The 24,005-nt window shown below is 38.4% G+C and overlaps 1 protein-coding gene across 1 annotated transcript; it reads right to left on the bottom strand.

The window, feature by feature from the left end:
- Nucleotides 1-522: 522 nt before the first annotated feature.
- tmem161b (transmembrane protein 161B) lies at nucleotides 523-20,073 on the bottom strand. Its single transcript, XM_085425298.1, has 12 exons — nucleotides 19,746-20,073; nucleotides 14,093-14,196; nucleotides 12,396-12,476; nucleotides 11,114-11,211; nucleotides 10,858-11,014; nucleotides 7,986-8,137; nucleotides 7,851-7,911; nucleotides 7,607-7,747; nucleotides 5,488-5,601; nucleotides 4,330-4,504; nucleotides 3,294-3,390; nucleotides 523-3,179 (listed from the first exon to the last, which is right to left on the bottom strand). Exons 1-12 carry the CDS (start codon nucleotides 19,746-19,748, stop codon nucleotides 2,896-2,898), a joined length of 1,467 nt encoding a protein of 488 aa, XP_085281424.1. The 5' UTR covers nucleotides 19,749-20,073; the 3' UTR covers nucleotides 523-2,895.
- Between the last annotated feature and the right edge of the window lie 3,932 nt (nucleotides 20,074-24,005).

The following is a 24,005-nucleotide window of genomic DNA, read 5'->3' as shown; positions in this document are numbered from 1 at the left end:
TCATGAAGGCCACACCACAAAAACAGCTCTGCAGCAAAAGCCAAGGCGTATAAAAACATCAGCAATTTATTAATTTAGCAGTTTACCAGAAACCACACCTTTTTCCATCACCAAAAAAAAAGTTATTTGCCTGTGAGAACGAGCTAAACTGGGAGTGAAACACATAATAAAATGCTTATCGTTCTTTCTAGGGTTCCTGCTGGCATCCTTTGGAAGAGAGAGTCCACAAAAGTGTAGTCTGTGTTGAGCACGTTCCTCTACTACAGTATGGGATATCACCAGAAATGTCCTGTAAAAAAAATGAGTTTCCATCTTTGGTCATCTGGAAACAAGTTTCAGAAGGTGGCATGGCCAGAAAATCAGACAAAACAAAATGCACAAGGTCGTCTTTTAACTTTTCAGAGCTTGGTCTGATCTTCTGACCATAATGAGTCAACTGCATCTTAAGTTTTGATCATTAACCGACGTCCCAGTTGTGTAAAGTTGTGTATGAAGCTACAAGGACGTACTAAAAAGGACGAATTAAAGAACATAATTTATTTAAGACTAAACTCTAAAGCAGAAATAAATACATGAAAGAACAACAGTGTGTGTAATTTGCTTTGTGAACCCAGCAATGAATAACAAACACTTTCAATGGTAACACAAACTGAAGGAGCGATGCCCGATAAGGCATCCAGTACTCTTTCGCAACCGATCAGAACCACGCCGTCAAACACAGGTTCAAAGCTGATTTTAGCCCACCACACTCTGACAATGAAAGAAAAGAGTTTGCCATTCAAATGAGAAATGTTTACAGGCCTCAATATGTGTAATAAATACAAAAAAAATACAGATCAATCAATTAAACTGGTCATTAGGATAAATTACAATTTGCTTGAGGGGCAGATTTAGACAGATTAGACAGGAGTTTAAGAAGTACAAGGAGTGAGGGGTGTTAAATCAAGTCATCAAACAAATAATTTCCATAAAAAACAAACAGAAAATCTAGAAATTAGGCAGGATTGATACATTCATTATGTGCATATTCTCCATCCTTTAAAAACACACAACTAAAGCTAAGACTTTTGACATCAGGAGCTTAGAAACGCTGATATGGTGGTTCTGTACAAAACTGAGCTGGAATTTTGAAATTACAGCTCGATTGTTTATTAAAAGCAAAAGGAAATGACAGGCCAGAGAACCGCAGCACCGTGCGATTAATCTGGCGCCACGTACCCAACATTCCTGAATAAACTGGACAATCGCATTGGCCAGTGTGTCATCTGCACAATGACTGCTTGTGCGTTTAAAATCATCCACCCCCGAGAATTACAGCATACAAAGGAACGGTAAATACTTCAATATCGTTACGTGAAGCAGAACTAGTGATTCCCTCTTTTTTTTTGTCCTTTTTCCTGTGGGGGGAAAAAAGAAAAAGCAGGAGGCGCGGTGGGGCTCGGGGTCAGACTCACTTGGCACACATTTTTAAAATTAAAAAAACAAAACATTTGTTCTGTTGGAAAAAAAAGAATACAAATCAAAGATTGTTCTCACGAGGTTAAAATCAATGAATGGATAGAAGTAAAAAGAAACAATATAAAGGCAGTAGCTTATCAACCGTTGCTGACATCGTCTCCTCACCTGACCTTCAGCACAGAGCCTTGTGCTGTAGATGCAGACACAAGCGTGAACCCTGACCCTGTCCCTCCCATTGAATCATCTTCACATCTCCCACATCTTCTAAAAATGGCTCAGTTAAAACCAGGAAGATTCCAATGCAAGTATGATATCAAAACTATGCCTTTCTTTAAAAGAGTCTCTCCTCTATCTCAGTTCATTTAGACACATTTAAAGAAATCAGCTTTGAGTCAGCGAGATGTCACCCTTTGAGTCGAACACTGCTTCTCGCTGCTTTTATTACGGACGCCACAACCCGAGCAGCTATTCTGGGAACATCCCAGCCTGTCCCTCCCTCCTCTAACACAGACGCTCACCGGTTAGCAACAAACAGTAAGACTCTTCTCTGAGGCATTGCAGGAAAAAACAAAACAAACCAACAAATTATATTAAGTTTGAAAAATATGTTAAAAGTTTCAATCAAGAGACAAATGTGGACTAAGTGTGGCAATCATCAGTTTCCCACAAATGTAAAAGCACACACGCACACACATAAACAGCTGAGGTGATTGTAGATCTAGATTCAGTGACATCCTTTGGTTTAAATGCAGCTTCTTTAACGTGCATTGGGTTTAGGACCTTGAATATGCCCGAAGGACTCTTAGCATCCAGGCCCCTAGCAGCATGTATGCACTCTGTGGTTTAAATAAGCCAGACTCTTGCTGATGTGCACAATGCTGCAAAGAACCTGCATTTTCTAAGCAGAAGATGTCAAAAACCTGAAGATGCTGATGAATTAAACTCATTGCATGTGCTCTGTTGTGAACAGTTACCATGGATTCAACTCCCCTCACAAAAAAATGATGTAACTGATCAGAATTGCCACACCGATTTTCACCTAGTAAAATTAATTAATTCTATTGTATTTATTTATTTTTACAGCTCTTCCGACACACTGCTGATACCGATTACTCTTACAGTCTTGTTAAGGTTTAGAAATGTTCTTGACCAGATCAAAAGTTGTGGTCACATGTAAAAACAATGTCAGAGTTCATGGTCTATGGAGGAAGCACTGGAAGTTGAACCAGGAGCTCTGAGGATATGACTGAAGTTATTGTACTGGTGGTCAGAGAGAAGAAGGAAGGGAAAGGGGGGCGGATGTTGAGCTGTAAGTAGGCCTCCATTTGCCCCCCCACTCAGTCCTTTTTGATCAGGCTGTACACATTAGTTGCACTGCGGTTGTGTGTGTGTGTGCAGCTGGAGGGGGGGGTTGATGACACCAGTGGCCTGGTGATGCTATGCCGCCATGAGATACTGATGGTAGAAGAGGCCAAACAGGGAGGTGGAGAAAAGGCAGGCAGCAATCCACCAAGTGAAGAAGGAGAAGAGGCCCCGGAAAAGCAAGGGGCTGAAAACAGTCCGCAGGCCTCCCAGGGCCACTGAGAGCTGAGCTACTGATGCTCGGGCTCCTGTTTCTATCACCGTAGCTGCTGTTGGTGCTTCACCCATTATAGAGTCCGAGTTCATTTCATGGGTGCAAGGCAGGTCTTCTTCATGATAAACCCACCAGGAGTGACCACCTGTAATAATTGAGGAAAATGGGAGGGGAAAAGGAAATATAACCTGAAGTTGGAGGAAAATGTGATATTTTAAACATGAAAAAATATATATTTACCAAGCAGTAGATGACTCACCTAAGGTTTTTAGCAGCAAGGTTGTGTGTAGCAACATCACCAGGGGTGCCACATATTGTAGTGCAATAACACACAAATAGTAAAAAACACGTGCAACCTAGGTGAAAAGTAGACAAGAAAAGCACCGTTACAATAAGCTTTTTACACAAAATGTTAACACAATATCGTTCCAAATGTTTTCAACTAAGCTCATAAACTCACAGCAGCTTTTGTTTCTCTAAGCCCTATTTCATGTAGGGCAAGGACACATCGTAACAGTAATAATGAATTGATAGATCAAGCAACATCAGCAATAAAACATCTTCACATTTTAAGAGCATTTCAGTCATAAATAAAAATATTAGTTAACTACAGGGATCAGTTTTTTTGTCTGTTGTAGACTTGAATCTAAAAATCTTAACGGGATAAAGCGTTTTGTTCTATCTGTAGTTGTAGTATATTATTCAGGCTTCTTAATTGCTTCGCCTCTGCAAAACCAGCATCTTAGATCAACCTTAACAACACAGTCGCACTAAGGAGAACAGTGATTGCAAACCTTAGCAAAACCAAAATTAATAGGATCGTGTGCAGTGAACCTGCTGCCTTCACAATGGCTGCTTTGTAGACTGCAACTATTCGCAATCTGTGCGATCTTCAAAGTTAAATTTCTGTCTTGATGCACCAAAGTAACAGCAATCAGTCTGCTATCAGTCTGCAGCTGAACGGAGTCAAGTTGGAAATTGCAATAACTTTGATAAACTGTTGAAAATCACCTGTTGCACATCTGTTGTGTAAACCAGAAATCTGTCTGAGAGTGACTGCAGTTTGAGACTGCACCCAATGGGAAAAAATTCAAAGCAATGACTGGGCAACTACTCATTTCATTCCATATGCCATAGGTGATGTAATCTAAACACTCTGAATCCCTCGTTTCAGTGCTCACCTTAAGTCGAAACGGGTAGTTGCATTTTCTTACATTAAAAAAACAGAGTCGTAATTGATTAATAATGATCAATAATTATGACTAATATCATGGGGAAAAACAAAAATTGCCCACCATCTTCTGCAGGTCCACAGTACTTATCCGTCCAGCTTCCTTCTTCATCTGATCCACACCCTTCTGGGCCAAGTTGAGGTAAGCCTGCAAGTGATGTCTCATCATAGCAAGCCGCAGCACACACATCAGTACGATCGCCCATAACCGCAAAGTATCATACGTCTGTTCAGTCATCCTGACAGTAACAGAAAGACAGGAGTGAGAAGAGGGGGGATGAAAGGATGGCAGTCCCCCCCCCCCTGGCACACAAACTCAATACATCATGTAGCCGCTGTGCCATTTGGATGGTAGGTAAGAATGCTGAGACAGAAAGGAAAGACTGTAAGAGCAAAAAGAGTAATACACAACAAAAAAAGAAAAGTAAGAGAGGGTGAAATTGAGAAATTAAAAAAATAATGTAAAGGGGGCACTGTAACATGAAATAGGACTTAATCAGGTTTGAGTCGCTGTCAACAGCAGGAGAAAGTTCAAGACATGACAGAATTCAAACTTGTGCCACAAATGAAATACACAAACTCAAAATAAACAAAGAGAAGGTGGAAAAAAAGGGCCTTCTGTCAGGCGTGACTAAATTTGTTTAAAGTCCAAACAGAAAATGCGTGTACTTGTTGTCACTTTATCTTTGCACTGAATACAATCGTTATCTCATTTTTGTACATTCCTTTCTCACAAATGGCGTTGCTTTGTTTACATCTGTTTCGCACTACAAAAGGACACAATTGCTTTTATTTATTTATTTATTTTTTTTATACCTTGACAATGACGTCTCATCTCTGAGTGCCAGGTAATTAGCTTTCTAGATATCAAGGCAGTTGAACTGACTTCCCTTCCAGAGTACGGATCCGTCAACGTGATGTGTGAGACTATAGACTTCCGGGAGAATCATGATGAATTGTTTACACAGACTAAAATGTGGGCAACAAACTAGTTTACATCCGAGTTTTGTTCATATTCAGCCAGCACTGTGTTTTATTTACAAAGTCAACTTTGGACTATGATGATGTTCAAACCGGTCCAATTACTAAACTACTTATTTGATGTTGAAGTAAAAAAATAATTCCTTACGGCTCTAATTCATCCAGTTACAACACAAAGCTTAAACTGTATTTACGAGCACGGAACATGTTACTACACAACGTGTCCCATATCTTTACTTACAAAGGCACACTCTCCTTTCCCAGAGTGGGGTTCATTATGTAATCCTTGGTAATAGGCTTCACCCACAGCAGGACCATGATGAGAGGGGACAGGAAGTTGATATGAAGCAGAGTCCTACAGAAATAAACACAATACTTAAAACCAAGGAAACTCATTTTCCCCCCTTCAGAATCATCTATGAATTCATACATTATAGAAAACTGAAGACATCAATGAAATAATCAATTTTTAAATGTTAAGACTGCGAGAAATAAAGTCCACACTACGAACATAACTTTCCCCGCGAGTGGTGAGAAGATAACCAAGACACACATTTCGAAGGAATGGAGATAATCCCTGCTGGTGACAGGGTCTGAAGATGTAAGCTCATGACACTTAAGTAGGGGAATGGAAGAGGAAGCCATTTTGGGGAGTCTGCTATGCCAAAGTGGATTATCTGAATGCGATGTGCTCCCTGCTCTGTACCCCCTATCATGGTCAGAGGCATCCCACCCAGTGAGTTCTGAAATGGAAATCTGCCTCAATTGAGCAAGCCTTCATCTGACTTGCAGGGTGCTCTCTTAAATTTGACACACTCTGAATAGTAGGAGACAAGTATTACCCGGCTGCACTTGTCCTCTTGATAGTCCAAGATAGGATAGTTTAATAGTTAAGCATTGTTTTTGTGGCCAATTTAAGCACATCCCATATGAAACAGGTCTAACGTAACAAATACATTAAACAAAGGTTAGAGGAAATCAAAAACACTGTCTTACCTCAAGGCAACGAGTAACTACATCTGGAAGGTCCATTCTTTCATTTATTAATATATTTTGTATATTTTGTAATGACACCAGAGTGGCAAAAAAATCTGTATAGAGACCTTCAGCCATTGTTTACAGGCTCATCTCTATCTGTTCTTCACTGGAGGGATTCTGCACGACACAGCCACAAGTGTTCCTTGCAAGGTCCACGTTAAACACGACGGGCCCCATCTGATCCAAACAAATTCATTTTGGTTTAATCTGCCCAAAGAATAGGCTGCCAATATGAAGCAGGCTTCGTTTCATGACTGTCTGCAAAGTTTAATCTTGCAAATAATACTAGGTAATCAAAAACTCTAATGCAACTTCTGCTCCAACATTTGCTCAGTATCATCTACGGAGTAGAGAACTGAGTAGCTCAGGGCTTACAGATTAATGAAAGCAGATTAAACAAGGTCAAAAATGAGAAAACTGCGGTAACAGAAGGTTCTTTATAACCATATGACCTTAATTGTAAACTATCTTATTCCAGCAGCCACTTTCTTTTTCAGTTTGCTACTTTGAGTACTGAATTTGTACATCTATCCTTGAAGAGCTACCTCGTCAGGCCAGGACTCTGCAGTCTATTTACACCTACAGGCCAGTGGACACGCTTTCAATGATGAGGATGTACACATCCTGGACAGGGAGGAACGCTGGTTCGAGCGCGGAGTCAAGGAGGCCGTTTACGTGAAAAGGGAAAGACCATCTCTGAATCGAGGAGGGGGTCTGAGGGTACATCTTTCGCCATCTTACAATGCTGTGATTGCAGCCATTCCCCAACTCTCTGTGATGGTGCTCAGGGTCATTGATCAATGGTTATGAGAATTTGCTTAATTATGATGAAGGAACTGACCTCCCAGCCTATTGTTCCTTTAGTGGTGCTAGTTTCAGGCATTGTGCAAATGTACTGTTTATAAGATTGGGGAAACCTGCAGTCAGCTGAGACTGAAGAAGTCACTTGGATGAGCGACGAAACGTTTTTCCCACTGAATACGCTACGTCCAGATGAACAGAATCAACTTTCTATCTATCCGTTTTGTTTGTAACTCTACACGAGATTAAATACTTTACAGCTCCAAATAGCACAGTTATCTTACCAGGTGAAACAAAGAAGCATATTTTTAATTGATATTTGTCTGCCAGCAATGCTACATAAAAACTAAAAGGAAAAATTTTATAAACTCTAGTGATACTTTTTTTAAAACTGTAAAACGGAGTATTGGTTCTTTGTATTTCTAGTTTTAAGATCAAACATTTAACATCTAAGGGGTATACGTATTATTGCTGTCTATAAAAAGGGCTACTGACGTATCTACAAAGCACAGAAGACTCACTGTGTAAATTTGGTTGTAGTTAGGTTGAGTGCATCTAGGTGCATTTGGGCCAACCGTAGACCAGGGAAAGTTAGAAACGCTCCGATCAGAGAGCAAAGCAGTGCCAGGATCAACTTGAAGGTGAGCTTAGATATGGGACCCCTGTGAAAGAGAAAATCCACGTTACTTATAACGGTCATTTTACAAGTCGTAAAGAATCTATGACAGCGGAGGAAAGAAACAACAACACTGATGTTACACTTACTGGGAGTCGAGGCCTTGGTGCTCCAGAAACTGTTGAGCGCTGTCAGAAAAGTTTTCAAAACCTAGAAAGGAAGGCGTGTTCAACGGTGAGCAATATTTTTATTACACAAAAAGAAAGCTATGGTGCAGAACTGACCTGTCTCCAGACCAAACTCCAAGTAGTTTTCAGTGACAATGAGAATGGCCATGGCTTTAACAAAAAAGAAGAAAGCAAAAGTAATGCAGAGTGAGCGCTCGCCGCTTTCTTCCAGCTTGAAGTAATGGGCAGTTAGAGAAAAAAGCGTCTTACTGTACAGTGCACAGTTAAGGAAAACATCTCAAGAAGCACAATGACATAATCAGCTAAGACAAACTACTTTGCCTAAACTTTATCCTTTTGTCAAATTCAAAAGAAATACACAACAATATGCGATGAACAACGTGGATATTCACCATGCAAACTATTTTTCCTCTTTACAGAAGAACACAGTCTGTGGATACTGAAAGACCTGTGTGAACCCTCACTCATTTAAAGTCACACAAACCCTGCTAGCTGGTATGTGTGGAGAGTGGATCTCTGGTGCTTTGGCACCGCTGCATATGACTGAAGTGATGAAAATATTTATACTATTTTGCAGTGACTTTGCTCTGATGTTCACAGAGATGAAATCCTTGGATTCTGGAACATATAAGGTTACAGTGTGGCATTCAATCTCTTTCACTCAAAATCAAGAATAGCATTCAAACAAGTGGGTTTTCTTTTTACCTCTCCAACCTTCATTTGTACTATAATGCTCACTAGATAAAAGTTAGCATGAGGCTCTAAGAGGAATAAGTTTGAACTATGATGTAGGGCGTTACAATCAAAGGTGGCTTGCTAACACTGGGAGGATAAAAGGGAGATTTTTAAGCAGGAATTTACATTTTAGTAAATAGATTTAAAAGGTAAATACCATCAAATGTGCATACTTGCAGAATTCCAGTAATTCCATTACTTTCAGTAAATAGTTGAGAGAGCTGTGCAGCTGACCTCCAAGGCAAGAGTCTTAAGGACTCTATCAGAAAAAAATTAAAGGCATTACTTTGAACATAACGTGAACTCCACAGAGTTCACAGCATGTGTGCACATTTGCTATATGTATAAGTGACATCAAGTGACATTATGTATGAGATCAGAGCTGTTCTACAGTATGGCAGCCACATGTAGTTTGGCCTACTTTCGTTAATTAAAGGCCATGCATACTCTGACAGCTGTGATGGAGCTCTGGACTACAGATGGCCACTTTGAAACAAATTATTTAACTGTAGCTTCTAAACTGTGACAGTTCACCTGTCTAATGTGAAGAAAAACACACAAGGTGATCTGCTGTTAGAGATAGAACAGATTTACTGATCTACTCCTACATGTGTAAATATATGCAGCACTTTTGCTTTGGAAACCCTCACAGATGGCTCCCCGTTTGATGCTGTAGAAATGTCATAAACTCAGAAAAAAATACTTAAATTTCACCAACATCATACTTGAAAGGCATTCTGTGATTCTGGAGTTGTCCGTGTATACCTCTGGCAGCTGAAAGCATGCAACTTGTCTTTCGCTCTGTGTAAGATGAGCAACTCACAGGGATGCAACGGAGAAATGTACAGACAGCAGGAATCGTAATCATGAGCTTGCCTGTAAAATTGAATGCATGCAGTTTAACCCTGTGTTGAAAGTGATATGTAAATTTTACAAGGTCCGCCCTCATAAGACTGTTGACCAGGTCCTCATTCAGACATGAAGCTGACGTGTGCGGATGCTGTCAGATTAATGAAAAGGAGAGGTTATGAGAGTATTTAAACTTGTCACCAGGGCTGAAATGGGGAAAAAACTGAAATCATGTGTCGAATTAACACATATCCCCTCATCTTCAGCTTTCATCAGTTTCCTTTTCCCCAGGCATACCAGTATGTTGGGCTGTGAAAATTGGGCCTCCAATCGCCAGTGCAGGCAGGAAATGACACACCGTCTGACCACAGTGAGCCACATCTGACCTGGAGAACTGGAAACATTGATCCCCTTGGTCGGTGGCAAGGATAATGTATATTATTCAGCACAGCAAATAGCAGGAGGACGATAAAGGCAATGGGAATTCGAACCAGGAGAATCTTTACCTCTCATTTCAGTGCCATTAGTCTCCTCTGTTGCATTTACATAGCACATTGAATCTCTGTTATAGACATGTTAACCTATGTTGACCTACATATTTCTTGAGTGGCCACTTATGATCGGATCTGAGCTGCCCAATCTACATCTAAATAAACACATACATCAGATCCTCACAAAAAACAGAAGCTTGCTGTTTTTAGCTGGCTGGAGGAAGTAAAACACTGACAGAAGCTACAAAAGGACAAGAAACCTTGGGGGGGGGGGGGGGACAAAAAACCACTGTTTCTTCACGTTTTTTGCCCAAGATAGCACACTTGTAACAATACTGCTAATGTTGAACTGACCATCATTTGATGTCAGACTATCATTTGTGGTGTCAGAACACAAAAGTCTTGATAACGATGTATAATCATAACACCGTCTAACGAGTTCTAATGAATCCTAATGACAAAGCAGCCACTATCAAGTGTTAGGTTTGATCTTCTGACATGTTTACATTCGGTGGTCTAATGTCACAGTTAACAGGAAATAAAGAGTTTGGACTGCATTATTATTTTTAACAAAAGTCTAAGTAAAGGCAACACAGTATGTGTAACCGGGCAACACCAGCAAGCACTAAACGTAAAATAGAAAATTGCTTAAAAAAACCGGTGCAACATGATGAACAGCAGGTGCTGTACTGATGATTGCCTATGACAGTCTGCATATAAAGTTGAAATGTGCTAATGAATGAAAGAATATTTTTGTTATGCTAAATTTTATAATTGTGTAACATTTTCTTACTGTCAGCATATTATCAAATAAAAAGCTAGTTCACACAACAACACTGAAAAAAAAAAGAAAAGAATTAATAAAACGTAAAGACAGACTGATGTAAGGATACACAACAAAGGCGAGTACTAGTAGGCACCAGACCACACTGATGTTCATCTCTCCCGAGGGCTGAGCCACACTGTAGTACAGCTCTGTTATCAGATAAACCACAGTTGCTGCTACTGTGAAATCCACAAGCCACTGGAACTCTGGGAAGTAGTGCAAAGCTGCGGACATAAAGTACATAATTAAATCAACACTTTCAATTACAAAACAGATTGTATTGCACAGTATTTACAGGCTGTGGGAACAAACAGTCAAGTTACCTAATGTGTCCACTTCTGTGATGCATTTCGTCTCCAGCTGTAAGTCTATGTCCTTGGGGACTGTTAGGGGCTTACTGTCTATGTGACCATTGTACTTCCTTGAAAAGGAGTGACAGAACAACAACTTGGGTGAGAAAGGGAGAAAAAAAAACTGGAACAGAGTCAAGATTTATGGTAAAGCATTTTTAAAGGAAAAGAAACCGGAATAACAGTAGTCTGAACTGAAAACTCTCATCTGAACTCTCTTTTAGGCAAGAAGAGAATCCATGACAGCTAAAAGCTTTACTTATGAGATCCAATGCAGCTCAAGCATTCAAAATTTCATTACCAATACTAATGTACTCTCCCACGACCCAGTGTGGCAAAATGTAGGCAACTCTAAATCGCTAATAACAAGTGAATGGAGAGCTGCTCTTTAATGTTGAAAAACTGTCTGAGGGCCTCCTTAGTTTTGGACTGCTGGCTGAACAATACCATTCTAAGACTCAAAGACCAAACATGCCCTAGATAGATTTAATTTCTGAGGCACCTGACAGGAAAAAAGGGGCTCAGCTACACCCCTGGCTGAGGGAGTTGGACGCTTAACAAAGAGAATTGAGCTGCATGGCACGAGCTGGCCAAAGGACAGTGGTCCCTCTTTTTCTTCTAGAGATTACTGAGCATGTGGTGATGATAGCCTTGACCTGCCTCATACAGGGTCAAAGAAAGGACTGTGCTACAAAAACCGCCTTAAGTTGAGAGATGGACACCATGTGGAACAGTAAGGATTAACTGTCACCGGTGACTTTAAATTCACATTTAAAATGAAGAGTACAAAGGCAATTCGTTTGTATGGCCCAACATACACCTGCAGCTCTAGAAAAATGAATAGCATGGGTTTTTTTGTTTGTTTGTTTGTTTAATGCAAAGTAGTCTCAAAGCAAAATTTGACACTTCTAGTATTAAGGCTTGACATCTGACCCCTTTGAATTGATAATGCCTTTTAGATTTCAGAGATGATGCAATTCTTTTCCCCTAAAACAGTCCAAATAGTAACACCTACCCCCCTTAAATGTCCAACTTTCCTCATATCCACTGGACAGGACCACTTACATGAGCTGTTCTTAAACCCAATGAACAGCCATGGAGGAACAAACCAGAAGGAAATCTGTCTATTTTATCTCCTTACTTCAAAAAATCCTTAAATGAACCACATAAACACATCTTTGGCACCTCCTCTTTGCCTCTGCTATTCCCCGCTACCAAACAATAGCCTTCATTCGCACCCTTCCTTCCAACCTACCTGTCTTTCCTTTTCTGTCCTTTTTGTTTCCCAGCTAAGCTCCTCAACTCATCTTCCGTAGGGTGCTGGTACCACCGCAAACTGCGAACAAAGAAAAGAACAGCCATGTGACTTTGTACTCAGAGTAGTAGACGGGGAAAAAAGACAGTTTTAAAGCACGTGCAAAGTACATTTGTGACAAAGACACAGCCATTCTAACACACTCTCTCACACTACAAGAAGACTGTTGATTTATGTATCTATGCATTTTCTAATTTATGTGTTCCAGGTGCAGTATGTTAGTTTTTTTCTAACAGGAGCAACAGTTGGTGCTACACTGTGTATTTCTATATGTATCCTTTTATTGTATTTTGTTAATTTCCCCAGTATACCCCCCTTCTTTTTTTCCTGCCTGTCCTGCCTTAGAAATCGTCATACTATACCACATATAATGAATAACCAAAATAACACAAATAGAAATAAATAAACAGATAAAAGATTCACATGTTGCTGTTCTTGCAAAAGCAAAATGTGTTTGGCACATTTAAATCATAATTCTGATTGTAAAAGCTGCCAGACAGGACAGGATTTAAAAAAAGGAAAGAAAAAGAGAAAAAAAGCACGCACAAAGGAAAAAAAAATGACTGACTGTTGCTAGATTTGATGTACATTTGCTAAGACACCCAGCATAAAATAGTATATGTTGACTATGAACTATGGAAGGCATAGGCAAGTAATTTGGGGTTAAACATGTACCATAAGAAAACTGGGGACTATATAATCAATTGTTCATTCATTTCCCTTTCCCAACAATCAAAGACGATTCGTCTACTGTTAAAACTTTAAATTGCCTTACATTACTCTTCAAAAATGCTCTTTTAAGTGGTGACATTAAGTCTAGATTGTATGAACATGACTCAAAGCCTCAATTTATAACATCTCTAAGCTTTATGATGAACTTAGAGAACACAAAAGCGCGCACTAACCAGACATATCGCAAAGATTCACTTCACATAAGCGACGCTAATACACATCTAAAATGCATTTATAAGAGCTTTTACAACAGAAAGAGTATTTGTCCTTAAGGACTAAGCTTGAAATAAGACCTAATTCAGGAGCATCCCTTTAAAGACAAAGACCCTCCTTAACTTTGTTTAGAAACTCTCTTGTTAGCGCATCTTGAGAACTACTGTGAGGTGGAGGAGGATAGAAGGAGCAAAGCTTGCTTTTTTTACATTCTATATTTATTTACTTATTATGGAAAAAAGTAATTGCAAAATATTCTGAGGGGACAACGCTCTGCTTAGGGCAAACAGTTCTGAAAATGTTGCAACGGTGCCCTAAAAAAAGCTTATTAATTATTAAAGATGTTCCAAAAAGCAGTTTTCTCAAAAACATATGTGGCACTAGTTAGAGGAAATGAAGCGCACCCTATTTCTGTCCTTTCAGGTCACCCCAATATTTTGCCGACCTTTGGTCTTTGATCAAAATGCTTCCGAAAGCTTTAGAGTCTGAGTAAACATTTTGATCCCGATTGTTTGGAACCCTTTTTGAAATAAACTTCCCAGGAGGCAACTAAACTGCCTGCAGCACTTAAAGATAAGATAAGATAAGATAAGATAAGATAAGATAAGATAACTCTTTATTGTCATTGCACAGTCATACATAGTACAGTAGTACAATGAAATTGGAACAGCATGTAAGAGAGTCTACATTACCTGCCACTGCAGAGTAGCCATCTTGCCAAGGAATAATGAGGTATGATTTTCTGAATTACACTGGCCATTACCATGGTAACCACAAGCTGCACACCGATCACACCCTGTGGAAAAAGGATTGGATTTAAATCACATTTAAAGAAAGAATAATTACGCATGCCATACAGCCGCTACAAAACAAGCTCAGCATGACCTAGAGGTTCATCGCTTCAGTATTATTTAGACAAGCCAAGCTACACCTAAAGCTACAAAATGTGTAGAATGCGAAAATACATCATTTAAAAGGCCAACAGAAATTTACAACCAAAGGGGCGCTGTGGCAGTCTTTTACTGTTCATTAAAACCAGAATACTGACATCGTAAGTGCTTTAACATCATTGACACCTTGATTTATGTGTCTTTTTTGACACTCTGGTTAATGCTACTTCAACACTTGTTTGATTGGTAAAGCTACAATTTGCAAGCAGCGGTAGATGTGATGGAACAGTAAAGACAGACAGAGAAATCTTCATCTTATAGTTACTGAAAACCTTTTTTTCCTCTGTTTACCACCTAAGCAGTAGTCCTTTTATGTACAACTCTGGTTGTATTAGGCCATCATAACCAGCCAGTCAGTTGCATTATTTCATAGTACTGCTTGATGTTTAGTATTTGTTATTTATTTAATTCATTAGATCAGGAAATAAAGAGAAATGTATTGCATTTATGCAAATTTAAAGGTTGTAAGAAAGCTTGTAAAACATTTTATAATGACCAGAACTGATTAGTCATTTACTGTGCCTGTCTCTTCTTCTATATCACAATTAAACACAATCTTGTAATGTCTTAAGTGAACATAGAAGCTAAGCTAGAGTATAAAAAATATGGGGTGATGTGTAACATTTAAATAAAGCAGACTCCAAATACAATTTTTCAGATACAATTTTAAAGCCTATTTTTATTTGAAAGCAGCACAAAGGCAACAATTCAATTGAAACTGCAAAGATTTCTAAGAAAATATGTATTTTCTTTGAAATCTCTGCTCATTTGTAATTTCATGGCATCAACACCTTATGAAAGGTTCCCCACCATTTACCTGAAATAAAAGGAAGTCACTGAAATTGTTTTATATAGAGTCACCAGCCCATAAAACTTCAAGCACTCTCGTAACTTCAGCATACATCCCCAGCTGGCTGGCTAATTCAAATATCTGCTTATTTAAAAACAAAAATAATAATATTTTGTTTTACAGCATTTTAACAAAGTGTTGTACTCTGTAAGTAACCTAGGTTACTTCACTGTGATGTGATTTTAAAATAACTGACATAAAACTGCAGCACTTTTTGGAACATATAAAAAAAAACAAAAAACAATGTTACTCTTTAATTTGTTACTTAAACATCCAATCAGAAAAAATCATCCATGCATCCACTTTCTTAACCACTTAGCTGATTTAGGTCACATGCTACAGAATACTGGGTACACCCTCAATAGTTCACCAGCCCAGTGCAGAACATGGTAAAATCAAAGAATGCACAATTAAGCTTAAAATGATTTTGCAGTTTAGAACATTTTATTTTCCTAAAAGCAGATATCTTTTTAATATTTTACTAGGTTTATAATATATAATATAATAATATTAGTGTAAATGTAATTTTATCTTGACACAAAACACAACAAGCTATTGAATTCTTGCTCTAGTTGCCGGATGTTGAATTTTATTGCGTTTTGGTTCATTAGTGCTAGCCTACTCCAGACATTTCATTTTTTTTTATTAAAGGTATTTAATTTGAGATTAGTTTCTGTACTGGGTCATTGCGGTCAAGCGTGTGCAGGCACAGATATCAATGGTTCCTACTGATTGCCAAAGAGAAGCCAACCCACTGATCTAAGCCTACATTGAGAGGATAAAAGCGCAGCATGATGGGAACGATTCTGGCTCCTTAAGCCTAAGTGAATATTGATCCAAGTGTGCCAGGTTGCTATTAAGCTTCTTGCTTAATCTTTGGATACCTTACACAGAAGCAAAGGCTCATGGCAACACAGACATTATGACAAATGGTGCAGAAAAAGTGGCAATTAATTTACTCTTATTGTATTTTTTAATGTTTACTTTAAGATAATTTATTATAACTTAAATTGTAGATTATGAAGCAGTAACTCTGATAATCCAACTTGGAATGGGAATCTGTTTGGAGTGTCTGCTTGTTGCAATAAAAATGTCAATATTTGTCACCACTGTACCAATACTCCTATTGATTTTTCTTCCAATACATATCTTTTTTCACACTGCTAAAGAATATAGGCAATAAGAAATGCTATCACTTTATAAGTACATTCACAACAAATGATTTGTGAATCATTTGGAATGATCACGATTGATGTATTGATGACTTATTAAATGGAGATGCAAGTCACAGTTATACAGATCAGCTGTACGCTTAATGGCCTAAGAATAATGTATATAAATACATACATGAATGTATGCACTATATCTACAGAGCTGAGTAATCTTTGACAGTTTATTTAGAGAAACGATGTGAACCACCATACTAACATCTTTCAGTGATCTACACTCAATAAGAAGATGAGAGGCCTGATGAGAATTTAGAGGAAGAGGAACCTTGACAACATACAATCTCCAGAATAACATCTTGACCAGCTGGCAAGTGGCTGCTGGTGGTTGCCAGGTAAAACTGGTCAAAAAGAGTGTAATTGGGTTGGTTACTGACATATTGCCGGGACTAAAAAGTAGTTTACATAGAAGACACTGACTTGTTTGCAAACACTTGCCAAGTTCTAATCGAGTGTCTCTTCTCACAGACAGATGGGACTTTTGTGTGTTGTTTTTGTTTTTTGTAGAAACAAACATGATGCAGCATAAAGGGGGTTCCCCACCAAAATGTTTTTGTCTGGCGCATTCAAATATTTTAATTAATAAAGTTTCTAATAAATGTACTTGGAATATTAGCAAGAAAGAAAAATGCATTATATACACTTATAATGGCCTGTAGGTATCAAATACATCAAATCAAAAAATATTATGAGCTCAAACTAAATTTGAAATAGGTTTCACTTACAAAACTGCATGCTGAAAAACAACTAGAAATTGATAGCTAGACAACCAGAGATTAAGAATGACAAAGAATTCACATTTGGGCTTACACGGTAATCCTCAATCTGAGTTTACATTATCAACAATTTAAGGCTAAACATAACCCTGTGCCCTGATTGGAATCCACTTAAAAATTTACATAAAGCCATAAAGATTATTTTAACATACTAATGGTCAAAGAGTTTTAGCCGCAACAATGACAACAAACTGATTCTCTTTATATTTTAACCTTCAAAACATGCAAACATGCAATTTCTGCAATGTTACAACTCAATGTAAGTATCTGAAAATAAATAGCATTTGATGAGCTTTGTTTACAGCTAGCTGAAAGTGTTAAACAGACATCCGCTTCCAAGTTTGGACGACAAACATTTATCACAATGACAAAAAGCAACACATATTACTAGTAAATGTATCGCCAAGCAGGACCGGACTAAATAGCAACACACCTGTCTCTGAGTGATGGTTAAACCCATGTCAGGGTGAACTTGGTGTGTAAGGAGGAAATGAATAACACCTTGACAGCACAAGTGATACTGGCAGACATATACATTGGACCTAGATTTTATATTGGTCATGGGAATCCCTAGTGTCACCCAGCATGGGGTAAGCTTCAAAAGCTGAAGTCAATACCTCTTCTGGACTCACATAGAGGAGAGTGGGTGCCATTTATTTGGCAATTATTCTCACTTAGATGTGACGCGTGACCAAACACAACCTCTCTCACTCGGGACATTTTTTTTCATGTGAGTAATGGTCATGCTATATAGGTCAAAAGCACACACTCTTAGTTTGGTGGATGCTGACCACACTCTGTGGGAGACCTGCAAGGATCTCAGGCCTGAGGGAAATTGAGCCAGCATGGACTCCCTTATCTTGCCCAGTCCGCTTGACCCCCTCCACAGAACAACCAAATGAAATCTGTAGGGGGTGGGGAGTGGGAACTGCAGCGATAAACACTATCTGTAAGAGCTCAAAAACCTCACTACTATTTTACAGATGAAACTAACTTTAAAGCAGTGAAACCCTGTACTGACCAGCACTTCTCCAGTGTCATTCATCTTCACTATATACTGCTGGGTGTATTTAAAATCTTCAGCTAGTGAGGGTTCCAGAGGTCCAAGAACAAAGTTTGTAATATAAACATTGCAGCATATGATAGAGATGTTCCATATGTTGATTATAAAAACAAGTCTAATAGTAACACTAGATACTTGATGAATGAATCAGGGTGCGAATTACAGAATGCAATATACAAGGACGGTACAATGCCTATTCATTGTGTCAATACAGCAAATCCACAATACTTGATGCACTACATGATGATTACCTATAATACACTGCAATATATTTGTGAATTTCAATATTTGCTGCATTGTGTTGTCATTATATTCAATTTTAATTATGCGTCCAATTAATTATTCCTGTATGCTGGTGTCCATCATTTTACTCATGCAAGTAAACTTCCATTACGTTTACCTCCCCTTATCAGTAAGCACCATCATGAAGAGACGGGAAGTTGACTCTTGTAAGTCAAATTGGTGTGGTGAGGGGGGGGCGTAAAAGTCAATTCAGCTCTTAACCTTGAGCCAACCTTTGAAAGTATTTTGAAGGTTACTACAACTTATCAACTAACCAAATATAGATAAACATAGTTATAGAACTGTTAATAAGCATGTTAATACTTAATGAGTCAGTCACTTGTTAACGGTTAGTTCAAGAAGTTCAGACTCAGTTCTGTGCCTTTAAGGCACATCACAGCAGATACAGTCAGCTGCATTAACCAATGAAGATACAAATTGTACCTGCAGGAGGTTATGCAAATTCTATCTCTATTATTTTAAAAACCTTTCCTTTACTCTGTTTCTTTTTTAAAGAAGGCAAAATCCTTTCACTAGCTTTCAATAGGAAATACATTTTCATGTTTGACACTCCATCTTACTTTTACTTAGGTGATGCTGTGTTAGAACTTGAGATACTTTTATAAATCCACGGCTATTGATCCAATAAGGACTGCCCAATCGCTTGACTTATATAAATATAAATGTCATTACAATTGTACGTACAGCGGGGTTGAATTTATAATTTAATGTGAAAAAAATGTTTTGGGGGGTAGTTTTCATCTCCTTCCCGAAATTATCTTGCCAGCTGAATGGTAAGCTAACTGCTAATTATATGGTATATACGACCTACCTTCAAAGTCCCATATGCAAAACTAGTAAATGACAATAACTGCAAACAGTGTATGTGAGTGGACCCTACTTAACAGCATAACATATATGTATATACTATATAATATGTACTACTCCATTCACTACTCTGCTGTCACCGTTTTAACTTACAAGCTACACTGACCTGCCGACTACAAGCATTTGCTCTGGCTAGCAAGCTAAGCTAACATCCCACTGCAGTCACAATAGCAAACGGCACAAAAAGTAAAACGCTTCAGAGTCAAGGTAAACATTTACATGAAAGCTGATGTTAGAGGCTGGAGACCTATCAAAGAAGTGAGACAAAACATATATAGCGTTGCGTTCAGGTGCTCGCTGTCATACTCACCATGTTGATGCAGTGCAGCTAAAACGAACTCTACCCCGGCAACACTGAGCTCTCCGACTCGGAAATCAAGCGGCGAGGAGCACATAAGCGCTTCCTACGATTCTAATACACAAAAAGAAGAGGTTTCTCATTCAATTTGTCACCGTATCTGTTCATACACCCCTACATTGTCAAGAAAAATCAATGGATTCTGCCTCCGCTCCCAAGTATTTTCAACTGCAGTAGAGGTCACATTAAAACTCTGGGTAAGGAGGTGTCCACAGATGTGCCTGTGTGCCGAACGTAAAGTAGGAAAACTGAAATTATTCACATAATCACAAACTGAAATAAAAACGAAACTATAAAAGTGCTAAGATATAATTGTGAATTCAAATTTTAGCTTTCGCTAAAGCACTACAAAAAGTCCGTACTTTTTTGTAGGATTCGACAAGGCGACTATACGTACATATCAGGACCGCCCCAACCGGAAAAGCGCAAAGAATCAGTAGTACACGGGACAGAAGAAACTGAGGACACCGTGTTTGTGTTTAAGGTTAACAGAGGAACGTTTACAGCTTCGCAGACTACACCTATTACTTTTACATAAATATAAATGAGTGAATGAAAGGAGGGGTAAATAATGCAACAGATTATCAACACACCTTTTAGTTATGCTGGCATTTTTTGCTAAACTACATCATAAAACTCATAATTAATATGTGTGTCGTGCGTATGGGTCTTTCTTTTCAGCGAAAATTGTATCTGCCACAGCAGATTATCTGCCTCCATCTCACTCTATCCCTAGCATCCTCCTCTGTCACACCAACATGTCTGCATGTCTTTTTTACTACATCATTGTTCCTCCTTTTCTCGTGCCTGGCAGGAACAGTGCTCGACCTGAGCTGTCGCCCTGATGTATATATTTCATATGTTGTTCATTCTGTTCAGTTCCAGTAAAAACTTTTGCGTCTTCAGCTCTGACTCCAGTCTTTTTTTGTGTGTCATTGCCATTGTTCCAAGCCATGTATCATAGCGGGTTTCACTACCATCTTTTAAATCTTACCCTTTACTCTTGCCGCTACACTTTTGTGACAAATCACCCCTGACACGGCTCTCTTCTCCAACTCTTTTGTGCACTGTCCATTGCTTTGGATGGTTGACCTCAGGTATTTAAACTCACCTACCTCTGCTCCTTGTGTGTTGACTCTCTCCCTCTCATTCACTCATATGTATTCTGTCTTGTTTCTGCAACTTTCATTCCTCTTCTCTCTGGTGCCTACCTCCACTTCTTCAGACTGTCTTCCATCGACTCCTTATTCTCACTACATATCACTTTATCATCTGCAAACTCCTGCTTGACCCCATCTGTGTATAAAGTTTGTTATAAATAATAAAACATTTAAAAAGGGAATATTTTCAGAAATTGTGCTTTTCATAACTTAAAAATAAAAAGTACCATCTCTAGGCAGTGAATATTGATCACATATTAATTAAAAAAAATAACTTTACATAAGTTAATTTCTTAAGTTAAAACATATCAGAGATTATGTCGCCCTTCACCTGTCTGAAGTTTGGGTAATCTTGTGCTTTAAGACCTCAAAAACAAATTTTTAATGAGTTCTGTGAGTTGGCAGGCTCTGAAATTTGATTGAATAGTGGCTGCGTGATGAAGTTAAATATAGGTAAGAGTAAACAATAAAGAGTACTCATACACACTGCAAATGAGGGCAAGCCCTCAGTAACAAAATATAGTTTTTAATCTATGAATTGCACCATTTTTTCTACACAACAACACGTGTATTTATTGAAAAGTTTTCCAGGCCATTTTAGAGTTCTCAATTCGTTGGCTGGCTATCTTAATCTGGGAAGGTGGGACTATCTATACATCCATTCATCCATTTTCTTCAGCTCCAGATTCAGTGTCCTGGCGAGGCTGAAGCCCATCCCACCTGTCACAGGACAAAATGCAGGATACAGCCTGGACAAGTCACAGTCTCTTGTTGTGCAATACTTATAATGGGTGAAAAGAGAATTCTCTGGTCTCAAATGAAGCACAGGTGAATATTATACTTAACTTACTTAATTGTAATGAAAGTTTACCCTCAAAGTTTTCTAACTGTTTGTATTTCTTTTTCTTTTGGTGGCGATTTCTTCTGGATGGTGCAAGTAGATAGCACACTTTTTTCTCCACAGGTCTCTTCTGCTGTGGTGTTGTTGTTGTCCTCCCATTACTTCGCCTCCATAGATCACAATATCACTCTTAAATTGTAGCTCACTGCAGATAAACTTACATGGTCACCTGTAAATGCAGGACTTGAAGTATAATGCAGAATTTTTTAAAGAGTGCTTTTTCAACTTTAAATATATTTGGTCTCATAATTAATGCTGACAGTCCTCCCAAGGTGGTAAATAGCATAGATCCCAATAAAAAATAAAAAATATTAATAAATACATAAAAAACAATTGAATCAGGTGCAGACTGTCAGTCCTGTCAAATCAAACAAAAAGAGCATTTTTCTTTATTATTTTTAACATTTTGTTTAAGTTTTTTTCTTTCACATACAGTATTTAGGTATAAGCAAGACATACCACGTGCAAAATGTAATTATGTTGCTCTAATCATTAAATAAAACACACTTGGTACTTTCTATTTACGGCATGAGTCGTAGCGTGATCAGACATAACACAACTGTGCATTTGCGCACCTTTACATATGGAATGCCGTGTATGACAACATGTGGGTATATTAGAGCCAAGGTGTATTTGCACATGCGCATATATTGACTAAGCCCTCCTCTCTTATTGCAGGGATACATACCCCACCCCCTTGATGCATTGTGCTAGCCCCTCGTGGCACGACACATGGATACACACAATCCAGTGGTGTACAGGCACACTGGCTCAGCCTAGTCTGTGGCACGTTTTCCATTCGGCCAAGGCCCCGAAATGTCTCTCTGATAATTGGTGTTATAATTGCTGCTAAACTAATAGTGATATAAATGAATACAATCACGTTAAAGCAGTAGGAAGTCATATGATGGCACACATATATGCCCATGAAATTCATCATCAGCATTTCACAAAAGCAGCTAAAGCAGCTTTAAATAGGGTTGGGGGCTTTTTCAGAATCTGGGTTATTCCATACATTTCACACTGATTTCCTTTTCATTTATAATTGAAGGGAGTCTCGTACTGTACATTCTCCCTGTTGTATTCCATATCACACTCAGCACTATCGCTCCTGCTGTTTGAACTCTGTTCTCTCTGGAGCTTGTGTTTTTTTCTTCTTCTTTTCTTATTCAGTGTTGTCTGTTCTTTTTAGTCAGGCTTGTTATTTTTAGATGAAACATAATAGCCAGGATCTTCAGTGTACTGTGAGAGTTTCACACATTTTCCTAGTGTTTAATCCATATGACATCTCCTCTGTGCCTACTGGTTCTTTTGAGTTTCAACTCACAATCCTGACAGTATAAATAAAGATGATGAGAATATTACAGTAAAAACCTCAGCCTAGTCAATCAAATAGACTCATTGTTGAATGTCAAGATTCATTTTTAATGGCAGGGCTTCTTGTGCATGAGATCTGGCGAGCATTTTACATCATTTCCTTCTTTTATTAATCAAACAACAGTTTGAAATGTGTGTCCCTGATCTCGGCAGTACACCTCGAAGCAGAGGAGGAAAATAGAACAAAAATCCATGTCAACTCCTCACCAGTAGGACTGAAAATGGTTCAGAATGTAATTCTCTTTGGTGCAGCGCCTCCTTCTTCATTCTCTGTAATCTACATGAATGCAAATTACAATGCAAATGCAAATACTCCTGAATAATTTATATGTAGTGTAGACTTCCTTTACAGAAACCGGGCGCTTTCTGCTTAACTAGAACAATGTGACATTCGAAGCACACATTTGGTTAACCACAGAATATACCACAGAAATTTACTATGTAAAATTCTGTTCAACATTTTTGTCAAGGTTTGCACGAATCAGGATTTAATATCTGAGATGGAGTCTCCTTTTTTTGGGATCATGTAACACAGTACTCTCTGTTCTCCACACTACTGAATCCAGGACAGAGTTAACCACAGATTTGAAACATTTTATCTTATTGGTTAAAAAACATAAATATAAATTTACACTCATCATCCCTCTTTAGTTTATTTTTGGCTCGTTATGACTTCACAAAACAGGAATAGTAGACATATTATTTACCGTTAGTCTGTTACAGCCAGTAACTGTCCAATGATATTTTTTTCTAACCATAATAACTAAGGCAGCT

The sequence above is a fragment of the Rhamphochromis longiceps genome, linkage group LG12 (assembly GCF_057381845.1).
Source record: "Rhamphochromis longiceps isolate RC_006_pf linkage group LG12, R_longiceps_female_GT1.1, whole genome shotgun sequence".
NCBI classification, from domain to species: Eukaryota; Metazoa; Chordata; class Actinopteri; order Cichliformes; family Cichlidae; genus Rhamphochromis; species Rhamphochromis longiceps.
The sequence above is the reverse complement of the archived record's forward strand: the minus strand, read 5'-3'. Positions and strand labels throughout refer to the sequence as shown.